The sequence below is a fragment of the Doryrhamphus excisus genome, linkage group LG11 (assembly GCF_037039965.1).
Source record: "Doryrhamphus excisus strain RoL-2023G ecotype Guam linkage group LG11, RoL_Dexc_Guam_v1.1, whole genome shotgun sequence".
NCBI classification, from domain to species: Eukaryota; Metazoa; Chordata; class Actinopteri; order Syngnathiformes; family Syngnathidae; genus Doryrhamphus; species Doryrhamphus excisus.
Genome location: NC_136367.1, coordinates 10829858 through 10846902, shown reverse-complemented (window position 1 = coordinate 10846902; position 17045 = coordinate 10829858). Strand labels below are relative to the sequence as shown.

General features: G+C 43.5%; 2 protein-coding genes across 5 annotated transcripts in view; both read right to left on the bottom strand.

Moving 5' to 3' along the window:
* Positions 1-12724, bottom strand: part of LOC131120573 (receptor-type tyrosine-protein phosphatase N2-like) — a 135353-nt gene extending 122629 nt beyond the window's left edge. Inside the window, exons 1-7 of the mRNA XM_058065242.2 lie at positions 12451-12724; positions 5322-5372; positions 2637-2750; positions 1303-1420; positions 1074-1212; positions 599-869; positions 254-538 (exon numbers count right to left, since the gene is read on the bottom strand). Of these exons, the coding sequence (XP_057921225.2) occupies positions 254-538; positions 599-869; positions 1074-1212; positions 1303-1420; positions 2637-2750; positions 5322-5372; positions 12451-12532 (1060 nt within the window). The 5' untranslated portion in view covers positions 12533-12724. The remainder of the gene's footprint in view (positions 1-253; positions 539-598; positions 870-1073; positions 1213-1302; positions 1421-2636; positions 2751-5321; positions 5373-12450) is intronic.
* A 612-nt stretch (positions 12725-13336) lies between these two features.
* The window catches only part of esyt2a (extended synaptotagmin-like protein 2a), a 32244-nt gene continuing 28535 nt past the window's right edge, over positions 13337-17045 (bottom strand). For all 4 annotated transcript variants that reach the window (XM_058078627.2, XM_058078642.2, XM_058078635.2 and 1 more), the window contains 5 exons: positions 16841-16939; positions 16409-16540; positions 14770-14875; positions 14617-14666; positions 13337-14537 (listed from right to left, as the gene is read on the bottom strand). In XM_058078627.2, coding sequence (XP_057934610.2) covers positions 14492-14537; positions 14617-14666; positions 14770-14875; positions 16409-16540; positions 16841-16939 — 433 coding nt within the window. In that variant the 3' untranslated portion in view covers positions 13337-14491. The remainder of the gene's footprint in view (positions 14538-14616; positions 14667-14769; positions 14876-16408; positions 16541-16840; positions 16940-17045) is intronic.

The window sequence follows — 17045 nt, the reverse complement described above, 5'->3', positions numbered from 1 at the left end:
AAAAAAAGAAGGTAAGCAATGTTGTTGACAATAGCTTAACATATATGGACCCCCATTGGATTGCTTTTAGAGTTGATTGGACTTATTGCCACAACAAAAGCAATGCCGTCATGGCATCACTAGAAGATCATAGCACTTACTAACCCGTCTCCAGCCACTAGAGGGCATACTGCGATGTGTTAACCAGGATTATACTATCCATCCATGTTGGATCACATCTAAAAAGAAGAAATAAGAAGAGTTGCTGTCGTACCTTGAGGAACGTCAGTAGGTGTGATCTTCACAGTTGGAGCTCCTTCCATTAACTTCTTCTCATCATTCTTATCATCATCCTTTTCTTGCTTTCCGTCACTCAACTCCCCCTCCAAGTCTCTCGGTCCAAGTTGTGCCCGTCCCCGATCCCCAGCCTGGTCGTGGTCCACGACATGCAAAGCGTCCACGATCAGGTTGGACAGCTGGTCCACGTCATGCGGTGTCAGGTTGTCCACATCCAGGTGCTGTTTTCCGATGTTCTTCAAGACATTCTGGATGAACTTCTCTGGAGGACACGAGACATGTCTTACAAAAAAAAACAGAGCCTTGAAGGTCCAGGACTTACCATCTACTAATGTCAAAGGCTCCTTGGCTGAAGATCCTTTATTTTTGTCCAAACTGACGGGTCTGAATTTCAGTGTCTTGGGCTCAGAACTTTCTATTCCATAGCTGTAAACGGGCCTGAGGCGAGTTGAGGGTTCAAGCTGCCTCAAGGCGCTCAGAAGAACCTGAAGCTCTTCAGCTGAAAGGCTCTGCATCGCCTTGAGAGATGAAGATATTTTCTGACTGGTCGGGTCTGACTTGGAGCCGTAGAGGTCCGACTGGACTCGACCGCTCTGAAAGTTTGGAGAGAAACTGCTTTCAGAAACATTCTCAAGTACCAAGAAAGACGGCTGATTGACTTGAACAACAACATTGCAGTCAATCCAAAATGTCCTGAAAACAACCAATCGGCGCCATCGATAGAATCTGTAGCTCAGCCCAGAGACAAGGAAATTCAGCCACTGATCCCCTTTAGAGGAGATATAAGTTCTTATCACCTTGGCAGCAGCATTCGGGCCTTCAGTGATCCTCGGGCGGAGTCCAAGGCGTTGGAGGTACGTCTCCAAGTTCCTGTTAAGCTCTGCCTCTGCTGGCTTCAGTCTCTGCTCCACTGGGTCCATCACCTCTGCTTTGGTCCTGAGGGAGAGGTCCAAAACTCTTCTGTTTGCCATCATGGTCTGTGGAAAGGTTTCACTTGTGGACCACATAAAGCGAATAGCTTCTGACCTGCTGCTGTCTGTCTTGTAGGAGGTGCTGCTCAGTGGCAGCCGGTGTGGGAACCTCCTGACTTTGGACAATTCTTTGGCCAGAATCTGCTGGGTGGTGTCATCCTCCCACGTCAGACCTGCACACACATGAGGAACCTTTAGAACATCATGACATCATCACTAGGGACATTCAGGTGCCCGAAACAAAGAAGGAATCCTCCAGAATGAGTCTGAACCCCAAGGAGAGACCAGAACCACACAGTGTGCAGAGTTTGCAAATCCATTAGGCTGCTTTTCAGTGGGACACAACGAGCCGCGTCCTTGGAGACGCTGATGAGGAAGTTTGGATGACTCGGCAGAAAGCCTTCATCCTGCTCCTCTCCTTCATGCTACATTGTGCACAGCAAGAATCAAGTTTATTTGTACTTCTAAACTTAATGAAGGTGTTTTTACTCACTTTTTGCCTCTCCTGGGGGAACGTCACATGAAAGTTTTCTTACGGAAAAGTTGGCAACAGCGACCTCTCAGCAGTAACACACATTTGAGCATCTGTAACGCCTCATTCTCTCCATCTTGGCATAGTGCAATGCTCTCGCACACGCACACATGCACTTTGGCCTTGAAAGCATCATAAAGTGGTTACTACTGGCAACGAGAGACACACCACATCAAGTGCGTTTGTCCACTGCTGCGATACGCCGCCATATTGGATGTGTCAAGACTGTGTTGTAATACAAGTCAAAGTACTTACTTCCATAAAGTGCCTTACATTTAATACATTTAAGCTAATTCCTCTTCTTTATACATTCACACACGCACTAATATATTTGGGAAACAGTTTGGCACCAAAACATTGTATTTGATCTTCTCATTTCTTTGGTACCTCCATGTTTCCCAAGTATACTAATGTGTTAAGCATTAACTTATAACTATATGGGCACGCTGTCTGCCAACAGGGAATTCATGAAACAAGAAGATAAGGACAGACAGAAAGAAGCCAGGACGGAATGTAGGAAAGTCTCACGTGTGTCATCCTCTAATGTCCAAACATCTTATTTAACAATTATTTCCACCTCATGACAAATCAAACTTGTTGTCGAGCCGTCAGTTCGGTGAATCATTTAAACATCTCTATGATGTCATTCAAAGCTAAGTGGCCTCACTAAGTAGCTCACTCGTCTCTGCCTCCCTCTAGTGGCCATGTATGTTTGTTGCAACAGATCATATCCTTTCTCTGGTGACAACTCCAGAATTAAACCTGGCCTTGTCAGTGTAATTGTGTAAGTTTGTATTGTTTAAGTACACTGAGGCAGGTGTGTGTGTGCGTGCGTGTGTGCGTGTGAATGTGTTTACCTCTGTTGGCCATCTTGTCCAGCAGTAATCTAAAGTGTTGAACCACAGGCAGAGTGACGTCATAAGAGTAAACCTCCTTCGGCGAGTCAGAGTGACACCTCCCAAACATCCCATCTGCAGACACACAAGCACAGACAATAGTATTCGGACACGTTCCACAAACAGGAAGTGAAAAATGACACACAAAGAAAAAAATGGTGACCCTGCAAGAAACAATGTTTGGTGAGTCACACAGGAGGACTGCAATCTACTTGTGGTGGTGTTCTGTGGGTGACATCTAATTTGGATTAGATTGCATTGTATGGATGCAATGGGAGACAAAGCGAGCAAAAACCATGAAAATCAAAACAAATAGTGTATGTAAAAAAATACTATACATGCTTTTAGATGAGCACCCCCCCCCCCCCCCCGCCATCTGAAATTCCATATTCCTTGCTTGGGTTTACCAATCTATTGTCAAGGGGACTTTTTGGTACATTCTGGCCCGGAATGTTAGCACCTGTTTAGGGTCCCAGCCGGGGGTGACTGGCAGAGAGAGGAATAGAAAGGTAACCAATTGCTATTATATACACCATGTATACCTTGAGCAGACATAGGAGGGTTGCATGGCCTAAAAGAGGGACACTTTAGAATACGATTGTGCTTAAGGCTATGCAATTAGTATTGTTAGGCCGACCTCGCCTTGTAAGGAGGCTATGAAAATGTACATACATGTATCAGCAATGGTTATTGAAAGATGACTAGGGTTACTGTAAAGGTACAGTATTTTCTTTTAGTATGCTTTGCTTGAACTTGCCTAATGTGCGGGTATTAAGAGGAACTACATTTTTAACACACACAAGTTAGTTGAACCGTCACCAAGTGTGATGCATTGATAGGGACGCCCTTACACAAACACCCACACACAGTGTGAGGAGTACGAGGAGGACGTTTGCTATGGAAGCTGTATGTAATGTGTTTTACATCACTGCTGGTTGAATTGGTTGAGAAATGATGAGAAAGGTTAGAGTGTGACGCTGAGGGGTGAGGAGGTATAAGAACCGCACCCGAGACATTTCGGGGCTTTTTATCCTTGCAACTCCCTGGGATACGTGTGGCGCATCTCTCGATTGGCTAAAAACTGTGACTTTGTTCTGCAAGCGACTTGTTCGCTCGTCAGAAGAAACACAGACTATGCAAACTTCGAGCTGCATAGTCCCCTCCAGCGAAGTGCCCAGGGACACCGGAGGAAGCCACACATAGATGCAGCTCCTTCTCTCCTTTCTTCATGGGCAACCTAGAGCCTTGCAGGAAACCAAAGAAGATTTATCGACCGCGGACCGACAAGTCTCACCTTTGGCATAAGGATTGTCCCTCTAGCAGTGGATGTGACAACCTTTTATTTTTGTCTTTGTCTTTGACTTTTTTATCTGGATGCTGCTGTGGCCTTTTTGTTCTTCATTTTGGGATGAGACTGAGAGGATGGTAGCGACCACCTCAATAATGTCCACTTTGGACATTACTGGTTGGGGCATTTTTACAACTTTTGTTCATCGGCAACTGGAGCTCATCAGCATTTTGAAAGATAAAGTCTTGTATTACTTTTCTTATTTTACTGCTTTTTGCCCTTGCCAAATTTACTCGTAAATTTCCTTCAATCACCTTTTCTATTATTCTATTATTCTATTCATGATGTGCTTTATATATCACTATATTGACACTTACTATGGTACATTGGATGGTCATATCACCTACTTTGGTACGAGGTGCATTATTAAAAAAAACAAAAACAAAAAAACCTTAAACTGTATTATGGAAAGCAGGAAGTGAACAAATGGAACAGTTAGTGATTGTAAAAGTACCAGATGGAGGGGTAGGATTTAATAAGCTTTGCTTCTTCCTACTCCTTTTGGACATGTGGAACTGGGAACTGATTATGAGATGCACTCAATTGTAATCTGATGCATGTTCAAATGAAATTAAACCATTACCATTACCATTGTTTGTACGTATTGTATGATAAAAGAGTAAGCTATTTGTATAAGAAGATTCCTTTTGGGTTGTTCCGGTCACACCTTTGGTATTATAAGCAGGTCATTCTGACCGCTAACAGATTAGTTAAGTTTCCCAGGTCTATGCCAAATGCAACAAACCATTACGGAGGAAATCGGCTGCAAGTAGAGGGTCCAGTGCTGGGTGCGACGTAAATATGGTTACTCCATTGTGCTTGGTCTGGATGTAGCGGGGCCGCCCCTACCTGAGCCTTGATCACCTGGGTGAGTTTCCTTCAACCTGACTTGGGAGCATCCTTTTTAACACAGAGACAGAGAGAGCCACACTAGGTCAGAACCAGACGTCCATTCGCCATGTTGAAGGAGAATGGAAGTTGCTGTGAAAACCTGTCACAATTTGTCTCATCTAAATCTGGGAAGGTGGTGCTGATGTGCCGTTGTTAACATGATGTTGTTGGGAGAACATTCAACAGGGTGGTTATGGTGCTGCTGCTCTTATGACTGTTACCATGACAACACCCACAGGGCACTATCCCTGGCAGGGGGACAGAGCGTGTGTTGCTATTGTTGTGGGGCCTCGGTAATATGTTTGAACAGATGGCAAAGTGGACAGACACACACCGGCGGGACAAAAGAGCCACCAGCATGGCTGACATGGACTTAAGAGGCAAGCATGAAAAGCGTGTTATCTTACCGTTGATACAGATCTCGTACGGTGTACAGAGGTCCCTCTGGAACAGACAACCTAATGAAGGGGAGAGGGAAACAGTGCAGGTTAGTATGTTGCTAACACACATTTCAATCAGAACATTCGCTAGAAAGCCCACCTTACAGATCAGACAGGAATCATTTCAATTTAGTTTCATTTGTTCATCTACGGGGAACGAAACCATCCATTGGCGACATGGCAACAATTAGCAGAAGGTGATAAACATGTGCTTCCTTCCTACACAATAAAAGCCCAGCAGGCAGATGGATGGATGGACGGACGAATGGACGGACAGATAGAGCACATGTGTCAAACTCAAGGCCCCCGGGCCAAATGTGGCCCACCAAGTAATTTTATGTGGCCCGCGAGAGCTTAAGTTTTGAGTGTCTAAAAATAAATGAATCAAATCAACTTTATTTGTAGAGCACTTTTCCTGCAAAGACATGCCACACAAAGTGCTTTACAGAATTAAAAACAATTACCACAATTAAAAAGAAAAACAATTACTAAGAAAGCCCCTCCCTCCCACTCTCCATACTAGACACACACACACACAATCACACACAATCACACACAGTATGGAGACATGGCATGGCACTGAGGATCAAGGAAACGCCACCTTTGGGGCCGTCCACACAAATTAAGAGCATGGTTTGACCAAAAACTACATTACCCACAATGCCTTTTGACTACGGTAGCCGCGGCAGTGTTTCCACATCCATGCCAACGAGTGGAATTGAGTGATGATGATGATCCCAAAATGTCCAGAAAGAGAAAAGTTGATGCAGACGGAAGACTGTTCCAAGAAAGATGGAAGGCGAATATGTGTTTGTTCTTCAAGGAGAAAGACCGCTATGTCTTTTGTGTTACGAGGCGGTGTTGGTTGTCAAAGAGTACAATCTGCATTGACATTTTGACACCAAACACGGAGCTCAGTACGCTAAGCTAGCCATCAAGAAAAGCAACAAATTGCCGAAGAAAAAAAAGGCACAAAATCCAGAGCCAAACGAGGCCGCAGTGAAAGCTAGCTTCATTGTGGCTGAAGAAATCTCCCACGCTTCCAAGTCTTTTTGTGAGCAGATGTGTCCCGACCAGTTCCACACTTTATCAGACCTTATCAAGAAACACCATCGTGGGCCGAGTGAAGGAACTAGCATCACATCTTACAACACAGCTGGCCGAGGAGACACGGCTACACGGCTTTTTCATTGGCTGTTGATGAAAGCTCAGATAACACGGACACAGCCCAGGTATCAACTTTTATCAGAGGCGTAAAGTTGGACCTCTCTATCATTGAGCTGTTGGATATGGCTGCATGGGACCACCACGGGATAGGACATTTTGGATGCGGTGGAGAAGTCCGTAAGTAAAAAGTGGGATTAACTACAGATGGCGCACCGGCAATGCGTGGAGGAAAAGTGGCCTTGGTCGGACTAATGAACTGTCACACGCCTCTGCTAACGTATCATTGCATTATCCATCATTGGGAAGGTGCTGGGATGGAGGACATTGTGACAACAGTCATGGAAACTGAATCACCGTCAGTTCCAGCAGTTTTTGCTGGTGATGGGCTCGAACACAGGGATGTGCTGTACCATAAAGAAGTGCAATGGCTGAGTAGGAGCAAAGTCCTCAAGCCGTTTTTTGAGCTAAGGGAAGACATGGCTGTTTTTATGCAGAGTAAAGGAAAAGTCATGTCTGAACGATGAGATCCAAAGTGGCCGTGTGGTATGACATAACTGACCATCTCGCCCTGCTGAATCAGAAACAAGTCATCACACAGATGTCCACCATGATCACGGCTTTCCAGCCGAAATTGGACTTACGGATGCGGCAAGTGAAACGGGACAATCTTGTCCAGTTTCCTGTTTGTCAGAGCACGTCAGCCTCGTTTCATGTGTTCAGTTGGCTCCCAAACTGAGTCGGTTAAAGACTGAATTTGATCTTCTCTGACGTCAGACCGCAACAGTCTGGCTTTGACGTCTTTGCCAATCCTTTCACCACCGATGTCTGCACTGCACCCCAACACCTAATGACCCACAGAAACAAAAATATACGTATATTGTGTGGCTTACTGGTTTACTTACAACAACCAGTGTTATAAATCTTCAACATTTTTATCACATACCTCTCTCTACTGGAAAATTGACAAATCTGGTGGTATGGACTTCATTTGAGCAGTTCATGGCTGAGCAGTGTGCTGAGGGCATGTTTTTAATGTCAGTTTTCAGGATTTCTGCTTTTTTTTCATTAATTATATGGCACAATAATTTGAGTATAGTGATTCCTCACTCTATCAATGATTTTTTTTGTGTGTTTTTTTATACATATGAACTGTTACAGGGCGGCACGGTGGACGAGTTGGTTAGCACGCAGACCTCACAGCTAGGAGACCAGGGTTCAATTCCACCCTCGGCCATCTCTGTGTGGAGTTTGCATGTTCTCGCCGTGCATGCGTGGGTTTTCTCCGGGTACTCCGGTTTCCTCCCACATTCCAAAAACATGCTAGGTTAATTGGCCACTCCAAATTGTCCATAGGTATGAATGTGAGTGTGAATGGTTGTTTGTCTATATGTGCCCTGTGATTGGCTGGCCACCAGTCCAGGGTGTACCCCGCCTTTCCCCCGACGACAGCTGGGATAGGCTCCAGCACCCCCGTGACCCTCGTGAGGATAAGCAGTAGAAAATGAATGAATGAATGAATGAATGAATCTGTTACAGGCTGAACCTGGCCCTTTAAAAAGAATTGCATTGTGCAAAGTTGAGTGTCTCTCTTCCCTCTGTCATCTGTCTGCATTGCCCATTGTCTTCTGCATCCTGATTGGCTGACAATGGTCGACAGCCAATCTCCTTCAGCTGCCCTGCCGTGTCTCCTGTGTCATCACTAGCTTGCTTGCTAGCTTGCAGTCTTCATATGTCCGCAGGTTTCTCCCCAACAAAACCCACAATGTCGACAAAACGTTCTGTGCCCAAAATGCAGAGGAGGAAGGAATGTAGGTAATGTAGCTGGAGCTAAGATGGAGAGTGCCATTACAGAATAAATTAATCTTCGGTTCAAGGAGGACAAAAACGCGACAGTACTGCCCAACGGCGCCAGGACACAAGACTGAAATACACACTTAATAAACTTATATAAACTTACTCTGGTAAAAACAAGTTGCTGCTGTTTTTTTCTTTATCTAATTTCTTTTTTAGAAATGTCAAATAGCTTCAGGAAATCTGACGCGGCAACGTTACCATGTTTACCTAGGTAAGAGCGTAGCATCCTAGCCACTCAGTGGTCAGTCAACCAAACTCCACCTGATTGGTCCTTGTCTGGGTGACAGTGATGACAAGTTGAACATTGTGTGCACAATGGCGTTCCCAAGCATACAATAAAAAGCACATATTTTGTATGTGACTTGGCTGGACAGATAATGGTGGAGGTGACTTGGCTCATGCATATGAGTAGCCCAATAATCGGATGAGGTCGCTCGTTGGAGCCCGTCTTGTGCAGCGCGGAACTGCAGGGATGACCACTGTGGCTTGTATATATACATACTATATACAATATAGTATATATATACTACAGTATACTTGGAAATAAATGCTAAATGTTTTTGTGTTGTTTCTCGCCACATGCTAAGCATAGCCAGAATCGCCAAACGTCTCAGTAAGTGCTGGCTGTCGGACAAAGGCTTCATCACACCACAACCACAGCTTTTTACCCAGTTAGGAAAACTGGTCAGGATGGTTGTTTGAGCTGCTCTAACCCCTTCTTCGTCACCGCAACTTTCCAGTAAAGGCCACATACCGGTTCATCTGCGATCATGCGCTCATCATGTTAATTCTGTTTAAAAACAAATATTCCCACATTTGAAACCATGGCTTTGGTGCCTTCATTCATGTATGCATTAGCTTGCGCTAGCCTGGCCTGTGTATCGACTAACTAGTGCCTCGCCTCCACCTATTGGCCAAAGAGGCTGAACTGGGAAGAGGGTTCACTCTCTACGTTCATTCCGTTATAGAAGGAATGTGCCCAGACAAATGCAGAGTGAACCCTCTTGTCAGTCAGCCTGTGTGGCAAAGAGAACGAAGACAGACGACAAGAAACACATGCACGTCAAGTTATCAAGGTGGGCAAAATTATTGACTTTGTTTTGCATTTATCATTCAATTAATTGATTTATTGACTATTGTGACAGGCCCAAGATCCATGATAAAATGATAGATGGAGGAATGAGGATGCAGAATGGATGATGAACAGTGGATGGAAGATGCAGGAAGGAGGATGGACTATGGATGATGGTTGTATGATGCAAGATGGAGTATAGAGAAGGAAGAAACGAGGGTCGATAATTGATGATGGATAATGGATGTAGGATGCAGTCAGGTGGATGGAGGAAGGAGTATGGACAATAGACGGAGGGTGGAAGATCGTGATGGACAATGGAGGAAGGAGTATGGACGATAGACGGAGGGTGGAAGATCGTGATGGACAATGGAGGAAGGAGTATGGACAATAGACGGAGGGTGGAAGATCATGATGGACAATGGGCGCAGGATGGAGGAAAGAGGTAGAAGTATGGACGATGGGAGCAGGATGCAGGATGGAGGGAGCGGGGTGTAGGCTGTGGAGGACGGGGGGTGGCAGATGGTGTCCAGAGGATGTAGGTAGGACGCACAGCAGAGGACAGAGCATGTAGAAAGGATCTGAAGGCTATTTCAGGGTTTTCACCGCCGCTGTGACTCTCATGGCTCTCCGGTTCAGAGTGTGAAATGGGTCGCGGCCATGCATGACGAAGCCGAGCCAAGCTGCAAGAACTGAATTTAGATCAGCTTCAAGCTGCCAGCAGCAAGAAACCAAGAAAGCACGGAGGCTGAGAGCTGACAGCACATTTCCCATAATGCATTCTGACAATTGCGGCTCTCATTGCCATGGACCATGTACAGCTGCTCCATTATTGTTAGCTCAAAGCAGCCATCATTTACACATCAGTAAGAGTGCTAAAGCGTCACCACAGGCTAACTTACATGTTAGAAAAGTTAGCTAAGAAACTAGCTAACACACATCTTTCTCTTTTCTGTGCATTCTAAAGATGTGGAAACAGCTAAAAAGAGGCAGCTGAGAATGCACGTAATGGAATACACTAATTGCGCCGATAAAGGCTCCGGAAAACCACCAACAATGCTCCATTTACATCATGTGACCTGCATATTAACCAAGCTACAGCAACATTGTTATTCTTTGGCGTAACAACGTTACGCCAAAGAAGTGTGTACCCGGTGTAGTGACACCACACCATACCACACCGGCTAGCGACAGCGCCACGCTCACAATACCTCAAGCCACTACCGAAAAGTAATGCTGCATATCGGAGCTGCCGCCACTGCTGCTGGGTTTTGGAGTTTGGAAAAGTTAACAGTGTAGCGTTCATCTCTATGTTGCTATGTGAAATCAATGTGCCCATGCAGGAACAGACAAAAATAGGTCAAAATACTATGAGTATTACACATTCAGCATGTATATAAACCTGTTGGGGGTTCTTGGGGGTGTTTCAAGAGCAGAATAGGTGTGTCCCATTACATGCATCTTTGAAACATACAGAAACGAGAAGGATAAGGATTGTGGATGATGGGAAACATTCCAAAAGCTCTCAGTGTGGAGGACCCCCCCTGAGGAAACACTGGAGTTAAAAGTTAAAGACTAAAAGCATAAAATAGGACTAAAAAGATAAAAACATAAGAAAAGTTTAAAATATGAGTTAAAAGCCTGATTAAAAAGGTGTGTCTTTAATCTTTTTTTTTAAATATCATCAGTCTCTGCAGGGCTCTCCGGCAGGCTGTTCCACAGGTGGGGGCCATAGTGGCTAAATGCTGCCTCACCGTGGGTTTTAGTTCTGGGTTTTGGTATTGTTAAAAGGCCAGTACCGGAGGACCACAGGGTCCGAGGGGGTTGATATGGTAAAAGCAGATCAGATAAATAAGAAGGTGCAAGGCTTTTTACACTTGTATGGCACTTGGAATGTTAAAGCATGACTTCAAACATTGTTGTATCCTTAATAAAGCGTGTACGATGGCCACTGTTTGACGCTGGAACAGATTATTTCTATTTACATTACTGCCTATGAGAGAAGTTGTTGCCAAATTCAGGTTTTCAGGTATTACATTTTCTAAAGTTTGTGTCAAGCATTGACCCAACATTGGATAAACATTGAAGCCAAGCGTTACCATAGCAACAGTCACACCAGGCAAACCAGCGGTGACCTTCTCCGTTAACCATTAGGAGGACCAACTTTATGAGAAGAAGCTGGAACAAGCAGAATATGAGCAACTAAATCATCATGGATTGTCTCCCCCCTGAGGTTGAAAGCTGTACTGCAGGCCAATGGCTTAGCATTAGCAATAATAGCCTCGTTTGTTTACTTCGCTTAAAACATGCTGACTCATGAATTACTGTTGAACGTAACAAACATCATCTTTCTAATGATGATGATGGAAGACAAAAAGACACGAAGAAGCAGCTTATGGGATGTCTTCCAGCTGCTTCACACTCTGCTTATGTAACACGACTACTAGCAGGACCGCGCACGCACACGCACGCACGCAAGCACACACCACTTGTGTTTTCAATTGTAAATATTCAGGGATTCTAGTTTTCATTCTGGCCTTCATCATGAATCATGAATATGAAAGTGTCCAAAAATAAACATTACAGTTTGAATTTTATGTTCTTGTGTCATTGTTACATTTTACTACATTATTATTACTCTTAAATATTTGAGATATTTAAAATAAAGATTATTGAGGTCTGTTGTTGGCGCATTACACTGATTTCCATTCTGGTGTCGTTCCGTATTCACCATTTAGATGATGTACGTGCATATGCTGGTAAATGAATGAACATTGCTTTCCAAATAGTCGTGACGTAGCTGCAGTTTCTTTTCAAATAATATCCATAATAAAAATCTCATGGACGGCTAATTAGTCCAAGCTGTTGCGGTGTGGACTTTCAATATATGCCGTCTTCCTGTCGACACAATGTTGGTTTTGTTCCGTGACTGGTTGTGTATTTGCGTGTGATGTGTTGCCATTACGTTACGAACAAATACCAAAAATCCGGTCATTGACTCACCGAACCTCCTGTCAGCAGAGGCGGGGGAGGAGGTCTGCAGGATGAGGATGAGGAGGATGGAGGAGAGAGCCAGAGGCGGCATGTCTATCGTGGGTTCTTGGTGTCGTCTCAAAAGGCCATCTTGTCCCCGGAGCTTCGCTTGCTGCTGTGTCCGCTCAGGTGACACCTTCGCGGCGGACGGAAGATGAGGAAGAGGAGTGGATGCAGGGCGTTCCTCTTCCTTCTCCTGGTGACGATGATGCTCCTTCACACTCCCGCAAACTTTACTATTTACACCTGCTCTACTTCCGATAGTACATTTCAAAATAAAAGCACAACGTGGTTCAAATTTGCTGAAAAATTACGGAAGCCCGTTTCCGCCATTGGTAAGCCATAATTATTAGATAAAAAGTCGAAATTATGAGACAAGAAAGTCAAATTTATGAGATAAAAAGTCATAATCATCGAAAATCTGAGATACAAACTGCGCATGTGCCACAGCTGCCGCCTTCATTGGCAAAAATGGCGACTCAATTGTAAACAAGGTGGGTATCCTACTGAACAAGAATGCGAGCGTAGACAACTCATTACACATGGCGCAAACTTCGAACATTTACCAAAGGCACACAGTTTATCCACCCACAATTGTGTCATTTTTCCAAGTGAAGAAGGCGGCACCTGTGGCACATGCGCAGTTTGTATCTCAGAATTTCTATTGTCTGATAATTATGACGTTTTATCTCATAATTTTCACTTTTTATCTCATTGTTATGGCTTACCGTTGGGATAACAGGCTTCCATAGAAAATAAATACTTGAAGGGGAAAAATCAAACCTGACCTGGAAGATGTCGGCTCCAATCCCCGAAAAATGCACGATAGTGAAACAATGAAGACGAGACAAAAGAATTGGCAGATAAAAGGCCCTTTATTTCTTCTTCTACCAGAGTAAAGCTATGAAGGCACCGACACGTTTTTAAGGCACAAAGTAGAAAACAAAGCCAGTCTATCTTCACCACACTAAATACTGTCTTTGTAACGTGTCTCCAGGTCACACAGGCCAAATAGACTTGCTGCTGGCTGACTTTGGTATGTCGGCATAAAAAAAATAAACTTTAAGACTCTTAAACAAAACGTTTACATGAACAATAAACAATATAAAAAAAAGCCTTAACATGATATCAATTGCATTTATGTGCATGCAAAAGCACTCGGAAGTAAAGCGTGCTTGCAAAAGTGGCCACTAGGCGGTGCTGTGTTAGACATGTTTCCTTTAAAGCTGCATGTTTTCTACAAGAACATGGATGAAGTACTGTAATATAGAATAGTTCTTTTCAGTAATTGCAAAATAAAAGCATCCTTTAAAACACCTGACTAACATTTTAACCCATAAGAACCCAAACCCATTTGTGCTTCAAGGTAAATGATGGCGCACAACAAACGTGGAACACAAAAAAGTTTGTGACACAGTCCAAAATTTGCCTCATAGTTGAGTTCAAGTCAAGCACAAAGTTGTACAGGATTTTTTTTTAGCACATTCAAAGTGTTCTTAAGGGTTCTTAAGTGTTCATTGGAACTCCAATGATCCTTTAACATGTTGAAGGGTGTGCAGACGGCTAACACTTTACACCGGCTTCATTTCAGACTTCTAAACTAAAACTACACAGCAAACTTACTTGACTTACTTTTACTGACATAAGAAAATGTGTGAAATGAAGCCAGTGTAGACTTTAGTTTTTTTTTTAATAGCAAAAAAGAAAAACAAATATTCAACTCTCTTTGACAGCGGCATTCCTGGCTTCTTACATCACAGACAAGACCTTATTTTCAGAAGAAAAAAAAAAGAAATGATATACATTTGGAGCATACACCTGCCATGGTGCTACATATTTACAAAAATAGTTTGTTATTTATGTTATAAATAGAATGTGCACTCTCCCTTTAGCCTTAAAGGGGAGGTCTGCCTTGCAACTGACGAGAGTACAGGAACCTTAAAGCTACTTGTTTGTTTTCTACAGGAAAACCAGCACAAAAATGTGGAATCATGATGATGATCCTATGAACCTATATCCGGTGAGGCTTCCTCAGGCCCTCTTCGCTCAGTTCATACCTGCATGAGGACAAAGACAACCTTCCTGTGAAAACAGTCGCTTGTTTCCACCTTGCCCACAAACACTCAAGACACTCACCACTGTGTCCACCCTTTAGCCATGTCCTCGTGGGTCAAATCCACCAACACCTAGGGGGGCAAAAACTTTCTCATGAGCTTGGTCACATGAGCTTGGTCACATGATGTGGAATGAGCAAACTAGACAGTGACGGAAAAAACAACAAAAAAGTACCTTTCCCAGAAGACCCTTGTGTTTGGAGAGCAGACCCCCACCGTTCTTCACAGCCGCGTCCAACGTTCTCCTGTGGAGCTCCACCAGGGATACACTGAACTCAAAGCTGAAACACGTGTCCACAACACGTCACATGAAGTCAAAGTTCAACATGTCTGGCCTTCATTTAACATGTAACTTTACTGTATTCCATTCGGTTTGACTCGCGGGCCGCATTGATATGACAAAATTTATGGGGGGGGGGGCAGACTATATATTTTACACGTAACAGTCCATGGTATCGTAACAGTAACAGTTCTGGTATTACTGTATCTGTAAAATTGTCATGCAATCTGCTATTATTATTTATTATTTTGTATTTATATTTAAATATTTAAGAAATAATAAAATATTATAATAATTACAATAAAATTAAAATAATAATTATTATTTTATTTTTATGTAAAATATGCAAATATAACAATATTATATATAATTAATATAATAATTAGCATTAATATAATAATTAGAATAATCATAATAGTTCTACTAATAATTATCATAATCTAATAATCTAATAATAATAATAATTATTATTATTATTATTATTATTATTATTATGTGCTTGTGTCCCTTTTTTCAGGAGCACTTTGTAAACAACAGACCATGTCAAAAAACAAAATTGATAAAACCATCAAAAGGTTGGCTCAGGCCATGATGCCAGGTTGTATGTTGAGTTTAAATGAAATACTTTGGAAAGATTGGGCGGGCCGTATTCAAACACTTGGCGGGCCGGATGTGGCCCCCGGGGCCGTAGTTTGCCCACCCCTGGGCTAGCATTACAGGCGCTCAATTGGTGGCCTTCCAGTTGCTGGGCAAACATTGATGAGATGGTCCAGTTTGGACCAGATGCTGCAGTGATCAGTTTTTTTGCAGCACATAAACAGTTCTCGTCATGTAATCCCAAACAAAGAAGGTGCAAGCCGCCACACTGGCATCCTGCTGTGAGAACATTTCTCAATGAGCCCCTGCACTTGGACACCCCGCATAGTCGCTACCCTGGGGGAGCTGAGAAAGTCAAGATATCCAGACATGCACATTCAGGTATCAGGACTGGATTCAAAGTGGATCAGGGCATACGGAGATGCACATTGCGTGCCCTAAATGCTACCCCATCCCACATGAACGTGAATGAAATCCTGCATTTGAAGCTCCTAACTTAATGTTGATAAAGTTACTTGAAATCAGGGAGTGTTTTTGAGTGTTTAACATCCGGAATATTTAAATGCATTTTATGTTAAATGCATATTTCAATGTTATTTTCGCCCAAAAACAACAGTTTTCCACCCTCGGCCATCTCTGTGTGGAGTTTGCATGTTCTCCCCGTGCATGCGTGGGTTTTCTCCGGGTACTCCGGTTTCCTCCCACATTCCAAAAACATGCTAGGTTAATTGGCCACTCCAAATTGTCCATAGGTATGAATGTGAGTGTGAATGGTTGTTTGTCTATATGTGCCCTGTGATTGGCACAAGAGTTTTATCATAACATTTTAGACAATGTCATTGATATTGTTTATTGTGGGCAGGTGGCCACTTTCAGTACATACCATTCGACCATTCAGTACATATTTACTCAAATAAAACAAGTGAAGTGAACTCACGTCTGATCGTAAACAGGGTTGAGTGTTTTCTTCAGGGTGTGCGTTTTCCTCCTGCCAGACCTCCTCTTGTCAGGAAGTAAGTAGAGGCGAACATAAGGATCTGATCCGTGGTCAGTGAAGGAGATGAGGTTCCTGCATGAAGAAGAGAAGGAAAAGGAGGCGACAGAGAAGAAGAATAAGGTGAACACAGAGGTGATGGGGAAGGAGGAGGAGAAAAGGCAGTACAAGGAGGAGATGAAGGTGAAGAAGAAGAAAAAGAAGATGTAGGATAAGGAGTAGTAGAAGCAGGATATGAAGGAGAAAAAGTCCAATAATGAGAAGAAGAGAAAGAAGAGGAGAAAAAGTAGCAGATTCAGCAGACGGAAAATTTGAAGGTGTTAATAGGGTAATCAAAGCTCAGGCCCCGCCCTGCTGACGTTTAGGGAGTGGTACCTGCAGGCGTGAACCACCACCACCAGCTTGTTCCTCTGGGAGCTGTGTCTCACCGTCAGCTGGATCTCCCCCAGCGGGAAGGAGTTGGGCCCAGAACCACTAAGCACATGGACAAAGCATTTACGGTGCACAGTTCCCATTTTGTAAATATATTCCATCTATTGTTGGTGTCGCAGTAACGCAAACATGTACTATGTGGATGTAT